This window comes from Adiantum capillus-veneris, chromosome 9 (genome assembly GCF_014529385.1).
Source record: "Adiantum capillus-veneris isolate H3 chromosome 9, ASM1452938v2, whole genome shotgun sequence".
Taxonomy (NCBI): Eukaryota; Viridiplantae; Streptophyta; class Polypodiopsida; order Polypodiales; family Pteridaceae; genus Adiantum; species Adiantum capillus-veneris.
The window spans coordinates 138,058,444-138,084,575 of record NC_140939.1 but is presented as its reverse complement, the minus strand read 5'-3'; the positions used below and the strand labels follow the sequence as shown (position 1 = coordinate 138,084,575).

General features: G+C 46.9%; 1 protein-coding gene across 3 annotated transcripts in view; it reads right to left on the bottom strand.

The window, feature by feature from the left end:
• Positions 1–26,132, bottom strand: part of LOC147451244 (uncharacterized) — a 107,467-nt gene that overhangs the window by 15,450 nt on the left and 65,885 nt on the right. Inside the window, exon 4 of one of the 3 annotated variants that reach the window (XM_086520212.1) lies at positions 18,962–19,214. The exons of the other annotated variants lie outside the window; for them this stretch is intronic. Within the exon in view, the coding sequence (XP_086376338.1) occupies positions 19,002–19,214 (213 nt within the window). The 3' untranslated portion in view covers positions 18,962–19,001. Of the gene's footprint in view, positions 1–18,961; positions 19,215–26,132 lie in introns of those variants that run through there. 3 annotated transcript variants of the gene reach the window in all.

Here is a 26,132-nt window from a genome sequence, read left to right as displayed (position 1 = left end):
ATCTTGATTCTTTGTGCCCAACTCCTGTATCGGCTCTATCCATGTCCTCCTCGTGTCGAGCTGGATCGAATCCTAACGAATGAGTCTATTAATCTTTACCCGTGTCAGAGACATCAACGGTGCCTATAGAGAGTATTGAAAAGGAGGCAACCTGTCCATGGTGAAACCATGTGTCTGAAACCATGATGCCATCTGTGCATACCAGCATGATGTATCCCCATTAAGAGCTAATTGTCCGGAGGACTCTAGAGCCACCCTGGAATATCTGTCTCTGGTAGTATCCCACAGACTGTGTACAAAGGAGACTAATCTGGTAAGTGAAGGGGATCGGGGAGCACCACAGACGGAGAGTGAGAGAGAGAGAGAAGGAGACACACACACGATGTGGATGGGGAGACTGTGAAGTGGCAGCTCCCCCTATACAGTATACTCACTATAAGTATAGGGTAACAGTGGGCGGGCGCCCATGACCTGGGCGACCGGTCAAGGCACATAGGCCTTAACCCCAACAACCTCCCACTTAAAGGCCAATGTGCCTTTAAGCAAGATCTACTAGTGTACAACTAATAGAAGGTGAGATATTCTCTCAACCTATGCCCACTGACTCTCGATGAGCTAGTGCATCCGGCTCTACTGATAGACAAACATCCCGCTGCGGAAGCCACACAAAGCTAGCTCCAAGCTCTGCAAATAGTCTACAAGAGCTCATGCACTCCTGCAAGTATCGGTCCAATACCTGCAAACCTCCCCTATGCTCTATGCCGAGATCAGTCATCGAACAACTAATCAACCCTGCTGCAAATGCTCCCACTGCAGCTACTATGTCGGGCCTCGAGATCAGCATCTCGTATATGAGGACACCGAACGTTGATGCAACCCTGGCAATCTCTGCCACCTCCAACTCAGAACTCAACTCATGGCAATCTTGTCCCCTATCATAGAGACCATGGCACTCTGACTCCGAGCTCTGGAGTAACTCCTCGTGCCCACCACATATCACATGTGTACCAAGAGTATCCATCTGTCCTGAATCTGCATCAAGCTCTGGCATAAGCATATCAAGAAATGACTCCACAATAGCCGACATCTCAGTATCCATGTGAGTCATCTCTGTCGTCACCTCTGATGACCCATCCTGCTGTGACTCACTAGAGCTGTCCCGCTCTACCTGTGCATCCGTAGACGCAACCTGCACAACAAGGTCACTGCTCTGCACTCCATGCAAAGCATCCTGCAACCCACAAGCAAAAGAGACTCGCCTGCTCTCTCGCTCTCTACCTGGCTACATGATCACAGAGACAACACCGTTACTCCCGTGATCCACATGCAGTGGGTAACCTGTACCACTCCTGGCACCTCTCGCAATCACTAGCGAACCCAAATGCATCACAAAATCTCGCGCTCGTAGCGAAATCTGACATCCACAATCTCTAAGCTGACCAATAAGATCAAACTCACTGTCAAATCTGGTACATAGCGCCCATGTCGTAACAAGTAAGATGCACCACTCGGTAATGACAGTCTCACATCTCCTGCACCTGCTATCGCATGCACCAATCCATCGGTCAAACGTACACTACCAAGCATCCCGCTAGAATAGCTACAAAACCATTCACGATGCGGCGTGACATGAAACATAGCATCTGCGTCTAGCAACCACTGCGAAGGGAGTGCACTATCCACATGTATAGCATCTCGTGCATAGCTCAAGGTAAAAGTGACATCCCCGTCACTAGTATACTCCGACACTATATCTGCCTCAACTGTCAAAGCAACTGAGTCCATGGCATCACTACATATATCCCTGAGACTGCCATGTGTCCTACGATGTCGCATACGACGAAAACAGCGCCGTCTAACGTGTCCAGAATGACCACAATACCAACATATCACCTGTCGGCGTACTCGTGAATGTACATGTCTCACACGAGTCCTTGATGACTCAGATCTATCATACATATCATGTAATCTGCGCCAAAGTGCTCTCGAAGTAGTCTCATACATAACAAGAGCAAATACAGATTCCGAAAGGTGCAAAGAGAGCGTAGATAGTGTCATCTCCTCTAGCTCCTGCCACAGATCGTCAGACATGTTTGAAGGTCTACCTGCATCACCACTCAATGGTCGATGCAACCCTCGCCGTGTCAATGCATCAAGCATACACTCTCTCCATGCTGCAAAGTTTGACCCATCAAACATGCACATTTCGGAGAGATCATAATCTGAGCGATCACCTGTCTCTGCCATGAGCATAATGTAGCAAACTAGAAAGCAAAACCACCTCACCAACAACACCTGGAAACTGTCTACAAATATGGCCAGAAACACAATGTAAAACCTGTGAGACACACTCCAAAATAGAGCTCCCGCAATGTCAATACAAGCCTCACCTGCTCTAGTATCACACTGCAATCTGTGAGCTAATCACGAAGCCCACACTATGCGGTATCGATGCATAGACACGCACAAGTCTCCCACCTGCAGAGAACACCGCACGCAAATGCTGAGTGCAACCCGCAATCTCTACCTAGATCGCATAAATGATACGCATAAAACTCCTGGGAAAATTTCGCCAAAGTTTCGACGCACAATGGCTATCAACACAAAATAACCATTGTCCTGCAAGCTCAATACAATGAGCAATCAATGCGCATCAAACTACACTCAACATACATGCATAAGCTCTGCAAAACTATGGCAAACAATGCTTGAGATCACAAGACTCTCCCACCTGAGAGCAAACCACTGTCTCAAGCAAAGAAAGATACACAACTCCTCACTCTTGCGAGAGTGGATACAAAAACACAAAACTGTGTCCAAACTGACAAAACCTGTCAAAGTGAGAGTAAACACTCGATCACAAACTATGGCGAGAATCTGGGAAAAATCCGACAGAATTTCCCCTGAAAACTAAGCAAAAAACTCAAGTACAATCTCTACCATAAACCATAACACTACTCAATGCCAATGAGTAGAAATGCCAAAATGGCTCCACATTTTCACATACAAAGGCAATCCGCACTCAACGTACATCAACGGAGTGACCGTGCATAAGCAAGCGCCAAAAGATTTGCAATCCGGAAACTTGATCAATGCGAAAACAATGCTCTCAAGAGAGCTCACTGGCACTTGAAAGTGCTCGCCAAAATGCATGTATAATGGGCATCAACCATGCGCCATAACCATATGCAAACCATCCGCTGCAAAGACCATGAATCCAAGCACAAAATCACTCCAAAGTATCCTGTGAAAACCAGTGAAAGAAGCTCAACCTGTGTGCTCCAAAAAACTGTCTCTCAAGAGACCGCTTCGGTGGTGTGTAAACGCCTCCGTACTTCGTTGTCCAAGTCTACCAAAAAACCCTCAAACCACAAGCTTAACACAAGCTGCAATTGCATCTTCAGCTCAGAATTTATGCACTCAACTTCAAGCATCTCCCGTCCTTCCAAAAGTGCATCAAACTCGCACACAATGCGACAACAGAAAATCTGGAATTTTTGTATACAGTCAGTCTGAGCTGAATATCAGCAAAACGGTGAGGAATTTGCAAAAAGTTTCTTCTGCAAAGTTGTAGACCACGTCGAAACGGATGGGCTTGACGGACAAAATTCTCAGATCTGCATTCTACAAGGAGAAAAACGAATCTGAAAACAGTGCTGCTGCGCACACAGTTTTTAGGACAGCACCTTCACTTACACACAATCTTCCACACTCCTTTCTGAGCTTCCACAAGAGCATACATCACTCTCAACTGAGCTCACAAGCTCCCATTGCATTCTCACAGCAAGTCTTCTGCTTTCTTAATCTCTCTACCGTCGAGAGCGAGCGAGGTATCACTTAGAGAGAGGGTAGAGGCTCTCTGGACAGAAGGCATGGACAGCCAGGTTCTACCTGCAGACAGAGTGGCCTTAGGCCTAGCTCAGCTTAGCCACTTTTTTCTCCAGGAGTCTCTGGCTCGCCGGGCTGCAGCAAGAGAGGAGGAGCAGCGTCTCAAACGAAGCATTGCTTCACTACAGAGGATGCAGGAGCAGCATCCAGACAATCCATGGTTGGAGGAGCAGTTATAGCAGGCTCGACAGGAGCTTGCTAGCACAGAGGAGAGGCGTCATGAGTTTGCCTTTCACCGACACGCATCTCAGTGGACTCAGGTGGGTGACAGAGTGACAGGTGCTTTTTTTGAGACTGTGGGACCTCGGCACTCGCATGCCAAGGTCAATCAGTTGAGGAGACCCGGGGGTCAGTTGTTTCTGAGCCCGAGGATATGCGTGCAGTTGCTATTGACTTTTACCGTGAGTTACTGTCGGCTGAGCCCCAGTCAGAGCGGCAGGATGCATGCAAGGAGCAGGTTTGGGCACAGATGCCTTGTCTTGTGACTGAGGAGATGCGCCATAGGCTAGAGATGCCACTTCAGCTTGAGCAACTGCACATGGATCTTAGGGCCCTCCCTCGTGGTAGCTGTCCAAGTGAGGATGGGCTGACTCCCAGCTTTTTCTTGGAGTACTAGGACCTGCTTGGCCCAGATCTTTGTAGTGCCTTTCAGTACATTTTGCACACAGGAGTGATGCCTGATAGCATGAGTGAGGGCCTGATTTACCTCATTCCTAAGGAGGGTGGCTCCTTGGATGAGATTCGACAGTGGCGCCCCATCACCATCCTCAACTCAGCCTACAAAATTCTTGCCAAGGCTCTGAGTTTGAGGATTCAGCCACTTTTGGAGAGCCTTATACATGGGACTCAGACAGGTTTTGTCAAAGAACGCAGTATCCTTGACAACATCTTCACTTTCTGGGAGGCTTCTGCCCTAGCACGGCTCCATGGGGAGGACCTTGTGATTCTTCTACTCGATTTTGAGAAGGCATACGACAGAGTTGATTGGGACTTTCTAGAGGGCACTCTACGCAAGATGGGCTTCACAGATGCTTGGATCAGAGGGGTGGCAGCATTGTACAGACAGGCTCACAGTCAGGTGCTTTTGGCAGGAGGTAGAGGTGAGCGCTTCATGCTCACACGCTCGGTCAGACAGGGTTGTCCTCTTGCCCCCTTTCTCTTTCTGTTCTATACGGAGGCGATGAGAAGATTTTTGGTGTCACAGCAGGTTGGTCTTAGGGGCTTAGCACTCCCTGTTCGAGGAGATGAGCTACTGGATGCTGAGTTTGCCGATGACTCGGCCTTGTACTTAGAGGGTCAGGAGGCCAATTTGCACAGATGTGAGCAGGCTTTAGAGACCTTTTGTTGTGCATTGAGCGCACTGATCAACTAGAGAAAGACAGTGGCTTTCTTGGTTGGCAGTGCTCCTGTGCCAGATTGGATGCCAGGAGAGGGTTTCAGGTGGATTCCCCCAGGGACCGCAGTTCGGTACCTGGGTTGTCAGGTTGGTTTGGACTTGTCCCCCGAGTAGCAAATTGCTCCTCTTCTCCTGTCCATCAGGAGAAAGCTGCTACAATTGGAGCTCAGCACGACTTTCGCTGGCTGGTAGAGTAGTAGTTGCCAACCAAGTGTTGTTGGCGACTATGTGGTACATCACTTCTTGCTGGATCTTTTCGAGTTCTTGTATCAGCCAGGTAGAGAGGCTGATCAGGAACTTCCTTTGGTCAGGTCGTGACACTCAGATTACCCGAGCCAAGGTGGCTTGGTCGGTCATCACACTTCCTTGTTCTCAGGGAGGGCTTGGGATCATTAATCCAGCACAACAGAGCAGAGCCCTTCTTGGGAAGTTCGTAGTCAGAGGACTTCTTCCAAGAGAGGAGCCCTGGAAGGAGTTCTTGCTGCAGAGGCTTCGTGCCAAGGTGCCTCAGTCAGGAGGCCCCTGGCAACCTTCGATCAGATGGATCTTTACAGAGTTGCGCCGAGTTGGTTTGAGCAGGAGACTGGAGGACCGCTTCGCAGTGAGTTTGCTTCGATCTTGGGAGCTCTTACGGCGTGGCCTAGAGCAGAGACAGCCTACGTGCACGGAGGAGCGCCTACGGCAGCCCCTCGTCTGGAACCCCATGGTTAGCACTCAGAGAAGCCACTTGGTTGGTAGTCGGCCTCATGTTTCTTGGGGTCCCAGGGCAACAAGTCCAGCGCGCTCTCTAGGTGACTGGCTAGAGTTCACAGGTTTGTCAGAGGAGGTACAGGGTTTCCAGCTTACAGGGCATGAGAGGGGTGCAGAGCATGTGTCAGGACATCTCAGAGTCAGATCCAGCTGAGTGGCTCACGCCTCTCGAGCCAGTAGCACCCCGGTGGATGGGAGCCTTCACACGACTGGAGGTTCTCATTTCAATCAGGGCCTGCTCAAAGTCTGTCTCAGCCCTGTTCTTCGAGCTTCAGGGTGGGGGACGACTACAGCGAGTTGCAGTTGAGGCCCCGCAAGTAGCAGAGTGCTGTTTTCAGAGGATCCGAGTAGTGGGCATCTGTGGGCGGACCTGTGTCATAGACCCTGACCCAGCAGTTCTTGAGACAGGACACTGGAGGCTATGGGCTTGGGAGTGTTGTCCATTGGCACGAGTACAATGGGATCTTGGTGAGAGGCTCTGGAGGGACCCCTTCTCTTCTGCAGACCACCCAGGAGTCCCGTTTGTTTAGTACACTGTTCGACTGGGACGTCATATACTAGCAGCACAGAGAGAGGCCCTCCCCGCTGCAGCACGTCATTGGCAGGAGGGTCTCACAGTCGAGTTCTTGGCAAACTTTTGGGAGAGGTTGTGGGACTCCAGACAGCCAAAGCGAGTCACCTTGTTTCAGTGGCTGGTCACACATAGAGCCACAGCAGTAGGGAGCTGGCTAGTGCATAGTGGTCTCTCGGCCACATGTACAGCTTGTGACCATTTGGTGGAGAGTCAGCGTCACTGTCCCTCGGCCCAGCAGGTGTGGCTATGAGTTCTTCGGCTGATGCCTGCTCTCTCCACGGCTTGACAGTACACTTGGGGGGCAGCGGCTTGGTCCACCCTCACGGACCTGGCACTTCAGTTTGAGCTATCTTCCACCAGCAGGATGATAGTGATGCAGGGGGGGCGACCTACACTTCAGCCTGCTACAGAGCTTACTCCACAGGAGTGGTGCAATGAGAGAGAGGAGTGTTGGGAGCTCATCAGTGACCTGACACTTTGGTTCATCTGGCCGGCTTGCTGTTTCCGCATCTATGAGGCTCGCCATGTGCCACCAGCAGAGACTGTTCATGACTTTTGGCTAGAGCTGATCCATACTCTCAGAGGACAGCTTGAGGGACTAGAGGGCAGCTCCGACCGCATGCGGGAGCGCCGCGAGGCTTTCCTTCGACTCTGGCGCCCTGGGCCTTTCTACACCATAGTCCAGGGGGTGCTCAGATGGCACTACTGTCCACCTGTGTGGCTCTTCCCTCCTCCCATCTCTTGATTTAGCCTCATTGTATATATGCTGTTTTTTCATTGGGAGAGTCTCCCCATCATGCTTGTTGTAGCCCTCTCTTGTAGAGGTGGTTGGTTTTCATTAACTAATAGAAGGATCTTTTTCTCGGAAAAAAAAAAGATGGATGCTATAGTTATTCATTCTTGGTTGCATCAATTTAATGCTTATTTTGCGACAACTAAGAAGACAAGCAATAGCAAAGTTTTGACGGCAGCTATGTACCTTGCCGGTGATGCCATTAATTGGTACCACGCATGGCTAGAGGCGCAGCTAGCCGCGCACCTAGAGGCAGCAGACGATTTCACGCCCCTCTCATTTAGTTGGGCTGATTTCCAAGACAAGCTCAAGGCGCGGTTTATGCCACCTCAGTACCTCGCACAATTAAAGGACGATTAGCGCACTCTCAAGCAAAATGGTATGCCAGTTATGTCTTTTTCTAATCGTGTTTTGCAGCTAGGTACCCAATTACGCATGTCGGATGATGAGCGCAAAGAGGCTTTTCTCTTTGGATTGGACGAGTATATCAAGTACGATGTCGAGGTATCCGATCCAATCGATCTCAACAAGGCGGTAGCAATTGCTCTCGCACAGGAGATGAAGCACAACAAGGGAAAGCCCAAGGAGAACAAGACTTCCACAAGTACCTCGCAGACTCCTCAGAACGGTAAGAATGGTAAGAATGGTAAGAATGATAACTCTTATGACCAATCTACCAACAGTCTCTCATCAAAGAATTCTTCCAATGAATCTAAGGGTAAGGCTAACACAACTGCTAAACCTAAGCTTACTCCAGATGAAAAGGTAGCTTTCATTGTCACATTTAAGGGTCACATAAAAAGAACATGTCCTAAGCTTGAATCGAATGAATCTAAAGAACCCACAGCACCCACTACATCTATCAATTCAATGAATGATAACACGATTGTGCCCACAGTTTCTCAGGACCCTCCCATTGATAATTCTCTCATTAAATGTTATGGTCGTACGTCGGGGCACCATTTTGTCATATTGTTTGACCCAGGTAGTATACATGATGTGATCAGTTCCTCTCTTGTTGAGAGAGCCCGCCTCGAAGTTAGTCCGAGATCTCCTATCGAGGTCTCTGGCTTTCGTCCCGGTATGGACGCTCTCATCATCGAGGAATGCCTTGATGTGTTGTTTGCAATTCAACAGACTGCCTTCACTAGAAGATTTGTTGTTTCTCCTCTCTCAGGATGTGATATGATTTTAGGCATTAAGTGGTTTCGTGAGACTGATGTTGTCATAAAATTTGCGGCTAACACTATAACTCTCAATGCCGACAATGATTCTCCAACTGTCTTTCATGGAGTGGATATTTCTCCTTCTCCATCTCTCATTGTTAATATGCAGGACAAGGTTGAAAGGATTCGAGATAAGGAGACTCTCTCAGTCTCTTTTTCTCCACAGCATGACACACAGAACTTGCATGTTTATGAGAAGCATGATGATTTGAAGGATAATGATTTGGATGATAAAGACAAGCATGATGAATTGCATGATCAAGATGTGATTTCTCACAAGCATGATGAATTGAATGATAATGATTTGCATGAGGATTTGGATGACAAAGACCAGCATGATGCCTTGCATGAAGAAGATGTGATTGTTCACCAGGATGAGGTGTTAGTAGATGCTTTTTCTAGCGAAGCTAACCTCGTTGCAGATTCGATCAATCACCAAGAATAGATCTTGGCTTTCGAGTCGAGGTCCATAGATCCCTCGCAAGAAGATTCGATAGATCCCGACGAACCGATCTTGGCTCTCGAGCCTTGGTCCAAAGAGCCATCACAGGAAGTATTATGTGTTCGCATGATTGATACGCACGCATTGTTCGAATGTTTCATTCGTGATCGTTTCCTGTATTTTAGTCAGCATCGTTATGTGATCCCTTTTACTAGGCATGACATATTGTATGTTGAGCACATTTCTATCATGGATGAGCACGAATGTATGCGGATTGTCCATGAAAAGCTGAAAAGTTTGTATGTAAGGAAGTCGCATTGCATGTCTCTTCCTTGGCATGACACAGTTTCCGAAAGAGCACATAATAGTATGAGCACCAAGCATGGGCATTTCCATTGTGATTTCCCACAGTTGATTGATTTCGATCAAACAGAAAAGATTCGACCTCATTGTTTGCATGTGTTTGATGAACGGGTTGTAATTCCGTCTGTATGTTCATCTACATTGCATACACAGTCTTTAGAGAAGACAATATTTTTTTCCTTCACTTTACATGGAATGGGTATGTTCATGGTTTTGCGTTGGAGATGGTTTCAGGAATTTCAGCCATGGAGATTCTTGAAGACGAAAGAAGCAGGACTCTAGACGATGTTGAAGCAAGAAAGGAGATTCAGAAGACTTTGTGTCGCTTTCGGCGCGGCCCAAAGAAGCAAGCGTTGCAGATCTTTATGAAGTTCAAGTACCGCACGACCCACACATCAGGGTGGGCCGGCGAAGAGTCCCTTCCAGGATTCCGGATGCTATTCGCGATCTCCCTCGACGCCATACAGTTCGGTACCAGTACCTCACTTTGAAAAGGAGGGGATGTCACGTGACATATCCCAACCCTATGTGTCCGTGGACAAGCTACACCATAGCAACGTTCAGTTCAGTCAAGTCTAGATTAGCAGTGATCTGGCACTTCTGTGAGTCTATTCGTAGACCATGCATGCCCAGTCACTTAGCATAGATGCATATCCTCCGGTTGCACACAGCAGGATCATCGGAATTCCCATCAAAATCCATTAGCATCAGCTAGGGGAATTTTCCAGTGCATTTAGCCTATTTTCCTATTTATTGGTTCTTTTCACTTATTATTTTAAAGTGACTTTCCAACAAAAGTAGGTAGGGCAATTTTGCTAAGTTAATATATAAGCAAACCCAAGTTAGCACTTTCTGGCAGAAGAGGCAGCAAGAGCTTCCCGCTCAACAGGCAACTTCTCAGCAGAACCCCCCCCCCCCCCCCCCCCCCCCCCCCCCCCCCACAGCAGTAGACCCTCGCCATCCCCATCCCTCCCTTGGCGTTTTTCACAGCATTACACCTCGCCTTGAAGTCCCCCCCCTTTCTGGCGACAGTCCTTGCAGATCAGCCCAAAGACTTAGTGTTTTTGGATACCAACCTAGATCAGCATTTTGACTTGCAGACATAAATCAGCCTAGCATTTTTGTGAGAAAACACAGCAAGCCAGCGTTTTTGGTTTCAGCACCTAACCAGCAGTAGATCTTCGCAGTTTTCAGCCTATGACACAGTAGCAAAACTCCCCCAAGTCGGTTGCAGATGTCCCCCCATTTTCAGCCATAAAAATGCAGCCAAAACAGTCATTTTCAGCCACCGAAACAGTCCCGAAATTCAGCGATTAGAAAGATCTCAGATTTCAGCCATCAAGTCGTCGTCGTCATCGGCATAGTCCCATTGCATCAATCCATTGCATTCGCATTGTACACCTTTGTGCAATCAAAGTAGACCACTCTCGCTGACGAGAGTGGGGCCTTTGGAGGAGGGTTTTACAACCTCTCGGTGTCGTATCTCTTCTCTCTCCTTCTCTCAGTCTCATTCACTTGCACGCACAATATCCACTCACTTTGTTCGTGATCATAGCACTCTCCACAAGACGGAAAGCTCTCTCTTTCCCTAAGAACTAAAAGGAACCTTGAGCAGTAAAGATCACTAATCTTGAGAAAATACAACATTCATTCTGTTGCACCTTACACTGTAGAAGGCTATCTTTCCCTTCTCCCTTGCCGCTGTAATCTCTGGCATTACCTCTCTCATATGTGCGAGTTGTGAGAGAGTCAGGTCATCACCGAGGAGAATACCTGTCTTTTTGAGATTAGGCCTCTTCCTCAAGAATTCCTTCTTCTCTTCCAACGAGGGGAAGCGTAGTATGAGAGCTCTTCCCTTTGAAGACTCTCCTGTGCCATCACTTTTCTTACCTACCCTCCATGCCTTTGTGTGCAAAGGCTTCTCCATCCCCATCATGGATGTAAGGCTTGTGACCTCTTTCTCCACATTGTTTATGTCCTTGAGACCGGTCACTCTCACATGCAGTGCTCGCATCCGCCTTCTTTGTTCCTCTTCGAGGGTCATGTTGATAAGAGTCGGTGTACAAGGAGTTTCTTTACCTTTCCCTTTCTTGGCGACCTCAATCCATTTTTCAGCCTCGTCCGCCTTTTTTTGTGTCCTTGTTATCATCTCCGCCCATGAAGATGTCTTTGCCACACTTAGTTTCTCTTCCTCTGTGATCATCCTTACCTATTCCTTGATTTCCTTGATTTCAGCTATTACCGAGGGCTGAAATTCGCCTTCCTCTAGTCCACTGCTTACTCTATCAGCAAGCTCCTGTTTAAGGGCTGAGACTTCTTTTTTGAGTGTCCGTATCTCGGCGTTTGGGTTCTCCTGTTTGAGGGCTGAGACTTCTTCTTTGAGTGTCTGTATTTCTGCGTTAAGGCTCTCTTTCTCCTTCTTCCATTGTGCGCCTTCGTTGAAGACCATCTGAAGAAGGTTTGCCTTCTCCTTCCACCATCCTTCCATCTCTGTTTTCCACTCCTTCATTTCCCTCTCCATCTGCACCATCCGCTTATTCGTGAGCATGAATGTTGCCTTTGCTCGCGACTTGCAAACAGGTGAGATATTGACGGCTTTGGTGTCCTGTGCAGGGGAGATTGCTTCCATGTTTTGTCGTTCAAGAGATGTATCGGACTCACTTACCATTTTGCACAATGTATGATGTCTGTTGACCTACGCGTATGATGACCCTCCTACATGTATGGATTGGCTGAGTCCAGGCGGAGAAATAAACCACACCCCGAATGTGGGTATCTGCACTCCCACAGCCCTTTGCAGGCGCTCAATCTGTTATGCCGAATATCCTCCTTTTGGATATTCGGCAAGTGAGCGTACGTAGCCCCCAACACTATCAGCTCGCGACTCAGACAGGCCCCTGCCAAGCTCTGATTCAATCTACACGCGACCCCCTCTGTGGGAGAAGCTCGCGCCCTGTAATACGCTCTATTGAGCAGCAATAACTTGCTGCCCGCAACTCCTGCTGTGGGATTAGCCAATGGCCTGCTGACGCGAGAGACCCATCTGACGAGAGAGAGAGAGAGAGAGAGAGAGAGAGAGAGAGAGAGAGAGAGAGAGAGCAACCTGATATGCTGCGTGTTGTCTGTTGCGTCTGTTGCAATTGCTAGGACCACCTGCGTGCAACACGAGTACAGGGCAGCAGCGTCTGAACCTGGCCTCTCTGTTCAGCGTGACTTTCTGCAACAGTTCTACGCGAGCTCATTTGCAGCAATTCCACGCAAGAGAGACCCCCCTAGCTCCTGGGTGAATTAAACCTTGTGGGCAGCCAAATTAATTGTTGTACATGCGATAAGGGAAACCCGATTAATGTAAGGGCAGCCTGATTAAGGTAACGCACAGTGCATAGGGGGAAATCTATTGGTGGGCATAATTATACGTGCGCAGGAGAGAGGGAGCGCGCAGGGAGAGCTGGACACGCAGCGCAGGCAAACCAACGCACAGGGAGAGTAGGGCAGGTAGAGAGAGAGAGAGAGAGAGAGAGAGAGAGAATGAAATGTTATATTAAACGTCTTCAAAAGGCAAAAATGACCTATGAGACCAAACTGATACAATCTTGGCAGATCTAATACAATGTCTCGGTACAAAAATAAAATTAAGTAAAGTGAAAAACTAAAATCTTAATCGCTAGATGTGAACTAAGCAGCTAGTTGGAACTATGTAGGATATGAGTAGGGGGGGTGAAAGTAGTGACTGGGGGCTAATACAACACAATGTGGGTGTGCATGTGGGAATATAATGGGTGAGAGATGATACAAGATAAGTAGGAAATACAATCCTCAAAAGAGCTAAATCATAGGAGATCCATCATCGGTCGTTGGCGGATCTCATTAATCTCCTCCATGGTCAATAGTCTGACCGGGCGTCGTGCATGTCGGGCCAAAGTGATCTGAATCCTCTGATGCAATCTCCGTCGATGCTGTGTAGTCCTCCGTAGTCGTGGGCGTCTAGATCTCCCTAGCTCGGTCGCTCGATCGATCAACATGCCTCTAGTGTGAGGAGAATGTGAGCTCCGTTGTGGTAGTTGCACCTCTGGCTGCCCAGTGTCCACTCTAAAGAAGGTTGTGATCCATCTCTGAGACTTGGATAGCCTCTCCTCTCATCAGGCTCTCTCTGTGTCTGCACAACTCGAGAAAAAACAGACCCAGACATCTCTGGTCCTCATACCCCATGACTCTAGAGAGTGGTCCAAAGACCTCTTTGAACAGGCAGTGAAAGAGACCTCATATCTCACAGTAAACTAGGCAGTGGCATGTATAGTGCAACTCTCTCTCAGGCTCCATGTGACATAGGGGACATGTCCTGGCTTCTACTGGTACTCCGCTGTATCTACAGACTACCAGTCTCGATCCAAAGTTGGTGTGAAGATATGTGTATCTGGCCAATAGCACATCATATCCCATGAGATAAGTGGTGTCCATGTATGTGGCCCTCGTCACAAAAACATCCTCAATAAGCTGGAGAAGATGCTCTCTATAGAAAGTCATCTTCGTGCCCAACTCCTGAGCCAGTTGTATCCAAGTCCTCCTAGTATCTAGCTGAACCAGGTCTTGGCGGATAAGCCTGGTGATCTCAGACTGTGTAAGAGTCAGAGAGGGTGCATCCAATGAGTATTCGAAGGGGGGCAATCTGTCCATGCTGAACCCATGTACCTGAAACCATGATACCATCTCCCCATACCAACATGCTGTGTCTCCCTACAAAGCTAACTGTTGAGAGGACTCAAGTGCTAGGCGGGTATATCTGTCTCTAGGGAGGTTCCACAAGCGGTGTAAAAAGGAGATTGATCCGGTAAGCGCCTCAACCACTAGTGGGGGGGCAGCTAGCTCGGCTCGAATAATGCCATGTGGTACTGAAGCCTTGGCTCTAATAAGCCGCAAGATCATAGAGACTAGAGGCTTCTCCATGTCTCCCCATCCATCAGTGCGACCCGACGTCCTGTGATGGTCCAATGAAGGCCCCCATATCCGAACTCCATAGAGCAATGCGGAAGCCACCAAAGTGTCAAAAAGCCAAAGCTTCGTCTGAGGCTCCTAAAACTGGATGTGTGAACACATCCTCTCCAATCCACCCAATGTTGCATGTGCTCTAGTCAGTCTAGTGTCTGCTGCTCTCCTCAATGAAAATGTTGGTCCACTATAGACCACCCCAAGGTAGGTGTAAGCATCTGTATGCTCCACTGTCTCATGGCCGTGTGTGAATGTGGGTGATGATCTCCTGGTCCATTGTGGGGTGGTGTTAAACACCATAACCTTGGTTTTACCAACCACTGTTGTGAGCAAACCTATGCAAAGCATCCAAGTGACATTGCATCCCCTCCGGAGAGTCGGAGATCAACTCAATATCATCAGCATATAACAATGGTGGAATCCATGTCCCTGCCAACTGTGCACCTCTATCACCCTCTCTCTCAATATAGTAAGAAACCTCATCCGCATACATACCAAATAGAGTAGGAGAGAGCAGGCAACCCTGCTTCACCCCGATAGTGGAGTGAACTAATGTAGAGTGTGTACATGCCCCACTACTGACCTGTATAATGCCATAATCCCCCAAATCAGCTCTATGGGTACTCCCATCTCTTGTAGTCCGCGCATCAATCTAGCTCTGGGCACTGTGTCAAATGCTTTGCAGAAGTCCACAAAGCTACAATAGATCCGTCTCCCATGTGATTTGCCCTCCTCAATAATGACTTGAGTGTCAAAATGTGGTCAAGAGTAGAAAAACCGCTCCTGAACCCTGCCTGCCCCAGCTGCGCGTATACCCTCCCTCTCTACCCATCTACTCAGTTGCTGCTCAAGAATGAATGCGTACAACCGTGCCAATGTGTGTCCAATCATAATAGTGTGATAATTCCCAAGCTCTATAGGGTCTCCTGACTTGAAGATAGTTACACTAGTAGATAAACTTCAAGTATCGAGCAAACCCTCACACATGGCACGCTTGAACATCACTGCTAGAAGCTCTGTGAGCAAATCCCTAGCATGTATAAAATGCTCAGCAACTAAGCCATCATGATCATATGCTCTCCCAGTCCTCATCCGATAAATGGCCTTCTTCACCATCTCAGCGGTGAAAAAAGCACATGTGTGTGGGCATAGCTCGAGGGGGTCGGGAAGAGGCGGCTGACCAAGAACTGTGTACAGAGATGACGCATATTGGCCCCAAGCCTCTGTAGAAGTAATGGCAGGAGGGGAGGAGTGCTCATGAAAGAGTCGCCATGCCTCACCTGAGTCTTGACTCAAGAATAGTTGATATAGATCCTGCTCTAGTCGAGCCAAAAATACCCTCTTCTTCCGCCGGACCATTTTGTCGGAAGGCAATCTGTGAATGTCTATGAGTAAAGTCCCCCAAAATCACCTCCCTCTGAAGCCTAGCTCTCGTCTTGCACCACTCCTAATCATACCAGCCGTTTTGGAGCATGCTCTCAGAACGTCGTCTCTACTCAGGCTGGGTGTGTGGGTATGCCTATGTTGCTGCATCATGCAATGTTTGTGTCAGTATAGTAGTAAGCTCCTCCAGTGCACAGGCGTCTGTAGATCCCATCTGTGTAGACAGAGTCAGCGTCTCCTGTGGAAAGGTGTAGCAAGTAGGGGCTGCTATCCGTGGTATGTGTGCTACACTAAACTGGAAAGAGATGGTCATCGACACAAGGGCATGATCTACTGCCACACCAATAGTTCTAGGTCCAATTGTGAGGTCCTGGATACTAGAGATAAAGCTCGGCTGTGCCATGACATAATCCACTGTACTGGCTCCATGCCTGTGTGGAAAGCATGTAAAACCTCCTGCAGCAAGAAATCTCTGTAGGCCATTCAAAATGGCCAATCCATGTGCACTCCCCATGTCTATCAAGTGCCATCCAGAGAGAGAAATGAAATGTTATATTAACGTCTTCAAAAGGCCAAAATGACCTATGAGACCAATCTGTTACACACACACACACACACACACACACACACACACACACACACACACACACAGAGAGAGAGAGAGAGAGAGAGAGAGAGAGAGAGAGAGAGAGAGAGAGCAGCCTTCTTGATCTTCACAAGACTCAAGCCTTTGTCGTCTTCAAGAAATGCTCAAAGAGAGAGATCGCATCCATATTCGTTCATACGCCGTGGGCGGAGGTGGCCCGTACTCCCCTTTCGAATCGTCAGAAGGTGGCTGACGTCCGTTCGAACTTCAATGTTCTCCCCTGAACCTGAGTGGTCAGGTGCAACAATTTCCTCCTTGGGGGATTCGTTAACTAAATCCATGTGTGTTGCAAATAAAGGGATCAGATTCTCCGTAGAAGGAAAAATCGTCTAAGATCTGATACCAATGTAATAGACTTGGCACCCCAAGCTAGAATCTGATGCAACACACGGAGAGAAAATTGAAACAACTCAACAAACTGAACAAAACTGAGAAAGAGAGACGATACGGCACAGCAAAGTTCCACGCCGAGAGAGATTGGCCCCAAAGACTGGTGCCCCTTTCGGCATTTCTTTATTATTGATGCTTCACAAAGTACAATGTCTGAGGGTCCTCGTCTCTGCCAAGCTCCACAACGTACAAAACTGGCAAGACAGAAGACCTGGCACTTTATTTATAGACCCTAGGCCTTTCACAAGCAGTTACCTGAAAAGCTTCAAGTCTAAAAGCATTTCGGCCCCAAAAGCTGGTGCTAGGGCAGCCAATGCAAATCGCAGAAATCCGTACGGTGCCACGTCAACACTCAGCGCAAATCTCGAACGTCCGTATAATGCTGTCATGTCAGCATCTTCACGCAATTTTGGGTCGAGCTTTATTTAGAAATAGGTTTTAGGCCCCTTGGCCGGGTACCATAAGTTGGTACAACTTATAAGCTTCAAGATCTTTAATTTAGGCCTCTCGGATAGGCTCTGTAATTTGGTAAACCTTTATCTGCATCTTTCACTAGGATTTGGACCTCCCTCTGTCATGCCACGCCACGTCATCGCTTTGTGACAAAAGATGTAATTGCCTCGACTGCACTCATCTTTGGATTACCAAGCATGAACAAGGAGCAGAGGCGCCCAAATGTTTGAACAAATGCAAACTCTAGGTTCTCCTCCAGAACAGACTCTGGAAGCATAGAATGCACTTGTTGGAGGGTATGTGGAGCATGAGTATGGTGAAGTAGGCATTAATTGTTTTGAGCACAGTGAGAGTTTCTTTACATGCAGTTACATTTGTACGTACTTTGAAAGCTTGCAGTAGTGTTTGAGCTTAAGGTTGTTCTACATAGCCTAGAATAGACCATGTTGTTGGCAACAGCTCAGCTAATTGTAGGGTAACATTCGTTAGTGGAGTCGCAAATGGCAATTGAAAACTGTGTTCTACATCACCAGCCTAAGGGCCATTGAACAAGGGAAAAGATCCATGTGGAACTTTGCAAAAAGGTGTGGAGACATGTTGTCGTGCATATTATGGGGAATGGTCCCTGAAGGACCCTTCCTGGCTGTCAAGAGTCCAGATGAAGGGGGCAAGAGGTTATTCCACATGCTGACTTGTCAGGCCTACGATAGCAAAGGGAGAGGAGGATGCTTGTCAGCCGTACAGAAGCTCTTCTGTCGCCATCGTTTTTTACGGCTGCTGATGTATCGCATGCTGAGGAACTGTATGCCTGCAAACTTTCCCAGTTTCCTCTAGAATAACAGGTCTTGAGTTCAAGACTCGTATAGATCTTGAAGGTCTCTTGGGATTGTTTCCTACGATGTTAAAATTCTTCTTCTGATAGACATATGTGCTAAATTTGGCCATCTTCGAAAAGCTCAAAAGGTATTTGATCATATATTTACTCCAGCAACTCTCAATATGCGCTGATCATGGTCGGGGCAAGGAATCACCTGCGTCAGTGCGTTGTTGTGAAGAGATGGGCAAAGAAATTCAATTCTTGGAAGGTCTCTTGGAAGGTGATGCTACTATGAGTAGTGCACTTGGCTGATTCATACCCAACCAGAGAACGCTTTTGATTTCTCTAAAGATGCTGGCTGAGAGTTTCTTGCAGATGATGTTATCTAGCATCTTGGAGGTATGCTGTATGGCAACAATATTGGACAAAAGACAAACATTTCGAAGACACTTCACTAATAGTGGACGTACCATAGTTGTAAACATGAATGCCGTAAATAGCTGACTTGAGGAAGATGCTTGCTTGCTTACAGAGCCAGTAAGATGTGCTTTTAATGATGTGAGTTTTTTTTATGATTTTTGATACTAAGGTGTTTGTATTTATGCATAAGGAAGGGAAGAGACTTTCACTTTGAGCAATTGATGGTAAAGAATGTCTGTTTGGGCATGTTTGTTCCAAACATCATCAACGTGAACATGGGCCATCACCAATGAGGACTTGTTTCAAGAGCAATAGGCTCATGCCCTCATTAGACACTTCATGTAAAAATCAAGGTTTGCGCATACAAAGTGCAAAATTGTTTTAGAAATTAAGTGTGCATTTCCGAATCTTGGTAAACATATCGTTACACAAAATAACAGACAAATCCCATCATAATGAGAACTATGATTTATTTTACAAATTACACAGGCAGTAATAGAATCTAAAAGTTGATAAAATAGCACTCATAACAAACATGGTACTAACAACCAATGTCAAAACCACTGAGAGTGTGGATCTTGAGCAAAACTCTGCAGAGATTTCTGTACCACTCTTGCATATAGAAGGAAGATATACAAGTGCTCCAACACCCACAGATCCAGCAGATAATAATAAATAAGCAAGGACCTGCAATTTTTTCTACTCTTTTAAATAATGTCTTGAAGCAAGGATCTAAAATTTGATAGTTTACATGCATATTACTAAAGAATTTGTTTATCTTAAATCTTGGTAGAGATGCTTAATCATAAAGATGTGTGATCATCATTTGAGTCTAAGCCCACTTTAGAGTTTTGACAATCGTGTTTTCTTTTGAATAGATAAATGTGAAAAATTAAGCTAGGGTACCATCAGTCAAAAGATCGAGACCTCACAATGTCATATCTGTGTTTACGCATGACAAGGTACGTAGAGTCGTTGAAAACAGCCCACTTGGTAGGGGCAATATTACCAATGGCAGCGCTTTTGCCACGATCCCCTTGGCGAGAGAGGAGCAGACTTTCTTGAGAACCCCCGATCTCCTTTCTGGTGCAGACGTCACCCTTTGTCACAGTCCCTTGAGGACTGACGAATTTCGACATCCGTCGCTGGTGGGACTTCTTCGCCTACGACTTCACACGATTCCACGGCCACTCTTCACCAGAGTTGAGACGGCTTGCTTCAGAGTCCATGTACTGTTACTTGTAGCTAGAGGGATAGAGGCTCTGGACACAACTGCTGGTTTCTCTTTTCCTCTGTGTGGCAGGGACCAATCAGAGTGGACTCTGGACTCTATGATGGATTGGCTTCAGGCTCAGGCTCTTGAGTTCTCTCATCACATGGGAGAGTTGGGGGTTACAGACTTGGTATAGACTCTGTGGCCGTTGGCCAAGTTCTCAGTGACACCTCCAGGCACAGCAAGATGTAGACACATTGTGGTACACATTTTTGCTAACACGCATAGTCCACCAAGCTATGTCTGTATACATGAAGACTCCTGGACAGAGGAGGTAGCCCGACGGACAGCACACTCTTCTTGATCTTGGGTTGGACAGTCTCTACACTCATGCAATCTCGAGGTTGCTCGCATACAGATTATTCCCCATCAAAGCCAGCCTCGAAGATAACGAGGTTGGCTATTGTTGCAACATCAGTTTTCTCTAACTGACTTCATGAGGATTGTCTCATGGGATTTGCACGGATTAGGTGGGCCCCACTTTCAATGCCAACGGGGGTCGGTTGCATCAAGAGCCTCAGCGATGCCTTATGGTGGTGAGATTGATATTCTTATGCTTCAAGAGCATCATCTTTGTGAGAGCCGCATTAGACGATGTGGTCAAATTTTGCATGGTTACTATGAGACATTTTGGTTAGCTTCCTTTGGACCTGGTGGTATCCAGGGAGGGGTATGTATGACTATTGCGGATTCATGGTAGTAGGCCATTGTGGGTAGAGGTATTATTGTGCCGGACAAGGATCAGCGGATTACTATGCAGCTTCAGGGTTGCCTCATGGGCTTCCTGAACATATATGCACCCAATGTGGCAAATGCACGACTACGAGCAGAGTTTTGGTCTCATATTGTAGAGTCTCTGCCGCATGCAAAGCAGTGGTGTGTTGGGGGAGACTTCAACATGTTGGAGGACCCCTCAGACAATGTTGGAGGTAGCCATGCTACTGTGCACGGGGCTGAGTTGGAAGCTCGTGAGCGCCTATGTATGACCTTGAGGGTTTCTGATATTTGCAGCATTCAGGCTTTGTGAGGCCCCTAGTGTCACGTGCACATCTAACCCTATGTGTATGTGGACAAGCTACTTCATGACATGGGTTCAGTTCAGTTAGCTTAGAAAGTGTTCTAGCACTTTTGTGAGTTTGTTCGCAGACCGTGCATGTCCAGGTACTTAGAGTAGATGCATATCCTCTGGTTGCACACAACATGATAATCAGATTACCATCAGGAGCATTTTTATAGTGCATAGACCTATTTTTCCTATTTTAGCCATTTTTCACTTATTATTATTAAGTGACTTTTTTTGGGAAACTGGGTAGGGCAATTTGACAAGCAAGTATATAAGAAACCCTAGCACTAGCACTTTCTGGCAGAAGAGGCAGCAGGGACCAGACATCCAGCAATGCACCTTCTCAACAAGACCCCCCCGGACGGGAGACATAACGTTTTCAGCCACAAGAACAACCAGCGTTTTCAGCAATTGCAGACCAGCCAGCGTTTTGCAACTTGCAGGCAACCCGGCGACACCAGACTCAGTAGATCCTCTAGCGTTTTTGTGGCAGGTCACAAATCAGTCCTAGCGTTTTTGCATTTGCAGAGCATCCTAGCGTTTTGCGGATTTCCGGTGGATAGATCCAGCCATAGCCTCAGCATTTTCAGTTTTCAGCACATAGACACCGCAATAGAGTCCCAAACCTCGCAGATCTCACCTTCCCGCAATAGATCCTCGCCGCACGGTCAGATCCACCGAAGTTTGCAGATTCAGCCCAGAAAATGCAAATTTCAGCATCTGCATTTTCAGCGCGTCGTCATTGCATCGTCGTTATCGACATAGAGTCAAAATTCAGCAGATAAAGATTTGCAGATTTCAGCCATTAGCGTTTTCAGATTTCAGCCCATCTCGTCGTCGTCGTGCTCATCGTCGTCGACATCGTCGGCAAGTCCAAGCATTGTAGAGATTTGTGCAATCATAAGTAGACCGCTCTCGCCCTAGAGAGTGGGGCCCTTGGAGGAGGGTTTGACAACTTTTTGGTGTCGTATTCTTCTCTCTCTATCTCTCAGTCTCAGCACCTTCATTCACCGTGTTTGCCACTTTATTTGTGACTAAAGGAACGGAAGGCTCTCCTTCCGTAAGTAAAAGGAACCCTTGAGCACAATTCGGAGCACTCATCCTGAGCAAGGTTCAACATTCATTTCCGCTGCACCTTACATTGGTATCAGAGCTTTGGCAGTGTTCTGTATCACTCAAGGAAAGAACCACATAATTTTTTTTGCTTGTTGCGGTCGCACATAACCCAAGTCCACTTGGGCGTGTCGATTCTTAATAGTGTTTTTGAAGAGTGACAGGAAACCCAAGAAAGAATAGTTTTTCCAGCCTCCCCTTGTTTCTCTTTTCACTCATTGAGAGCGGACCGTGCACTTAGCGGCCGGCCAATCGACGTGAGGTGGGAAAAAGCAACCTTGGTGTGAGCGCAAGGCCGGCAAGGGGTGCGTCCACGGAAAAGAGAAGAGCTCGGGTAAGAGAAGATTCTTTTCTAACACAGATTGCAAGCGACAGAAGAACCTCAAGAACCTCAAGACTCTAGAACCTCAAGAACCTCAAGACTCAAGAACCTCAAGAACCAAGACCCACAAGAACCCAAGTTCCTCGTGAACTTAAGAACCCAAGACTTCACTATATGGTCATCACCCGAAGCGGAATGGATACTTTGCATGAAGGTGATAAGCATGAAGAAGGTGAAGAAGAATTTTCCCCACCAAGAGGTTTTTCTGACCCTCCCCCTTCCCCATCTATGCCACGGTTTGTACCAAATCCTATGGAGGCTTTGGTCAAGTCGATGATGGACATGATGGCACAACAAGAAGCGAATCACGTTGCCTTGGAGCGCGAGCGCGAAGCACACGAAGAAAGAAGAGCGGCCTTGGAGTTAGAGCGTGAGATACAGAGAGACCTCCGCATACAAGAGTTGGTCAGACAAGTTCTCACCTCGAAACCCAAGCCGGCCAAAGATATTGGTAGTTCATCAAGTGGCGCAAGCTGAGATTCGGACTCCAACAACCCCGTCACAGAGAAGATCACGTTCAGTAAGTATGATGGTAAGATGGATGCTATGATTATTCATTCTTGCTTGCATCAATTTAATGCTTATTTTGCAACAACTAAGAAGACAAAAAATAGCAAGGTTTTGACGGCAGCTATGTAGCTTGCCGGTGATGCCATTAATTGGTACCACGCATGGCAAGAAGCACAATTGACCGCGCACCAAGAGGAAGCCAAGGAAGGCAGGCCCCTTTCCTTCAATTGGGCCGACTTCTAAGACAAGCTCAAGGCGCGGTTTATGCCACCACAGTACCTAGCACGGTTGAAAGACGATTGGCGCAGTCTCAAGCAAAATGGTATGCCAGTTATGTTTTTCTCTAATCGTGTTTTACAGCTCGGCACCCAATTACACAAATCGGATGATGAGCGCAAGGAGGCTTTCATTTTCGGTTTGGACGACTATATCAGGTTTGATGTCGAAGTCCTCGACCCAATCGATCTCAACAAGGCGGTAGCGATTGCTCTCGCACAAGAGATGAAGCACAACAAGGGAAAGCCTAAGGAAAACAAGACTTCACCAAGCATCACTCAGACTCCTCTAAACGGTAAGAATGGTAAGAACAGTAACTCTTCTAACCAACCTTCCAATACTCTTTCGGAAAAGAACTCACAAAATGAACCTAAGGGTAAAGCAAACACAATTGCCAAACCTAAGCTCACTCCGGATGACAAGGCAGAAAAAGGAATTTTAGGAGGATACATCACATCGGAAGAACAAAGCATTTATTCTAAGGAAGGACGTTGTTATCATTGTCACATCAAGGGTCACATAAAACGAACATGTCATAAGCTTGAATCTAATGAATCTAAAGAACCACATCCTCTGTCAATGCAATAAATGAGAACACAAGTGTGAGCCAAGTTTCTCATGATCCTCTCATTGATGAGTCTCTCATTAAGTGTTATGGTCATGTGAAGGGTCAATGTTTTGTCATATTGTTTGACCCAAGCAGTATGCATCATTTGATTAGGGACTCTCTTATCGAAAGAGCCCGCTTGGAGGTTAGCAAGACATCTCCTTTTGAGATGTCAAGCTTCTCTCCCGGTATGGACTCTCTCATCACGCAAGAGTGCCTTGATGTTTTGTTCACTGTTCAACAAGCATCCTTCCGCAGAAAATTTGTAGTCTCTCCTATTTCAGGATGTGATATGCTTTTGGGCATTCAATGGTTTTGTGAGCATTACCCTCTCATTGATTGGGCGGAAAATACGTTCACTTTCAATGCCAAAAGTGACTCTCCCATTGTCATTCGTGGAGAGCAAGTTGTTCATGATGATTTGCATGATCAAGATGTGATTATTCACGAGCATAATGATTTGCAAGAAGAAACTGTGATTGTTCACAAGGATGATGGTTTAGTTGATACTTTGTCTAGTGAAGCTAACCTCATTGCAGATTCGATAGATCACGAAGAACCGATCTTGGCTCTCGAGTCAAGGTCCAAAGAACCCCCACAGGAAGTATTATGTGTACGAATGATTAGTCAGCACGCATTGTTCGAGTGTTTCATTCGTGATGCTTTCCTGTATTTTAGTCACCGTCCTTATGTGATCCCTTTTCACAGGCATGCCATATTGCACGATGAACACGACTCACTCATGAATGAGCACGGATGTATGCGGATTACTCATGGAAAGATGACATGTTTGCATTCAAGGAATTCGCATTCCCTGTCTCTTCCTTGGCATGACACGGTATTAGAAAGAGCACAAGAAGGATTGAGCATCAAGCATCGGCATTTTCATTGTGATTTGCCACAATTGATTGATTTAGATCAGAAAGTCAAGATTCAACCCCATTGTTTGCGTGTGTTTGATGAATGATTTGGCACTCCGTCCCTATGTTCATCTACATTGCATGCACAGTCTTTCAAGAAGACTATAATTTTTCCAATCACTTTACATGGAATAGGTATGTTCATGTTTTTGTGTTGGAAGTGGTTTCAGGAATTTTCATCCTCCTAGATTCTTGAAGAAGGTCGACACATGACTACAGACGAAGTTGAAGCATTGAAGGAGCCACAGATGACTTTGTGTCGCTTTCGACGCGGCCCAAAGAAGCAAGCGTTGCAAACCTTTATGAAGTTCAAGTATCGCATGACCCACGCATCATAGTGGGCTGGTGAAGAGTCCTTTCCAAGATTCCAAACACTGTTGGCGATCTTCCTCGACACCATACAGTTCGGTACCAATATCTCACTTTGAAAAGGAGAGGATGTTACGTGCACATCTAACCCTATGTGTACATGGACAAACTACTTCATGACATGGGTTTAGTTAGATAGCTTAGGAAGTGTTTTGGCATTTTTGTGAGTCTGTTCGAAGACCGTGCATGTCCAGGCACTTCTAGTAGATGCATATCCTCTGGTTGCACACAGCATGATCATCAGATTACCATCAGGAGCATTTTTACAATGCATAGACCTATTTAGTAATTTCCCTATTTTAGCCATTTTTCACTTATTATTATTAAGTGACATTTGTTGGGAAACTGGGTAGGGCAATTTGACAAGCAAGTATATAAGAAACCCTAGCACTAGCACTTTCTTGCAAAAGAGGCCAGAGGGACCAGACATCCAGCAGTGCACCTTCTCAGCGAGAAACCCCCCCCCGACAGGAGACATAGCGTTTTCAGCCACAAGAACAGCCAACATTTTCAGCAATTGCAGACCAGCCAGCGTTTTGCAACTTGCAAGCAACCCGGCGATAGCAGACTCAACAGATCCTCTAGCGCTTTTGCAGCAGGTCAGAAATCAGCCCTAGCGTTTTTGCATTTGCAGAGCATCCTAGCGTTTTGCAGATTTCCGGTGACAGATCCAGCCATAGCCTCAGCGTTTTCAGTTTTCAGCACATAGACACCGCAGTAGAAGTCCCAAACCTTGTAGATCTCACCTTCCCGCAGCAGATCCTCGCTCCACGATCACATTCAACGAAGTTTACAGATTCAGCCCGGAAAACGTAGATTTCAGCATCTGCGTTTTCAGCGTTGTCGTTGCATCGTCGTCATCGACATAGAGTCAGAATTCAGCAAATAAAGATTTGCAGATTTCAGCCATTAGCGTTTTCAGATTTCAGCTCGTCTCGTCATCGTCGACATCGTCGGCAAGTCCAAAGCATTGTAGAGATTTGTGCAATCAATAGTAGACCGCTCTCGCCATAGAGAGTGGGGCCTTCGAAGGAGGGTTTGACAACATTCTAGTGTCGTATTCTTCTCTCTCTATCTCTCAGTCTCAGCACC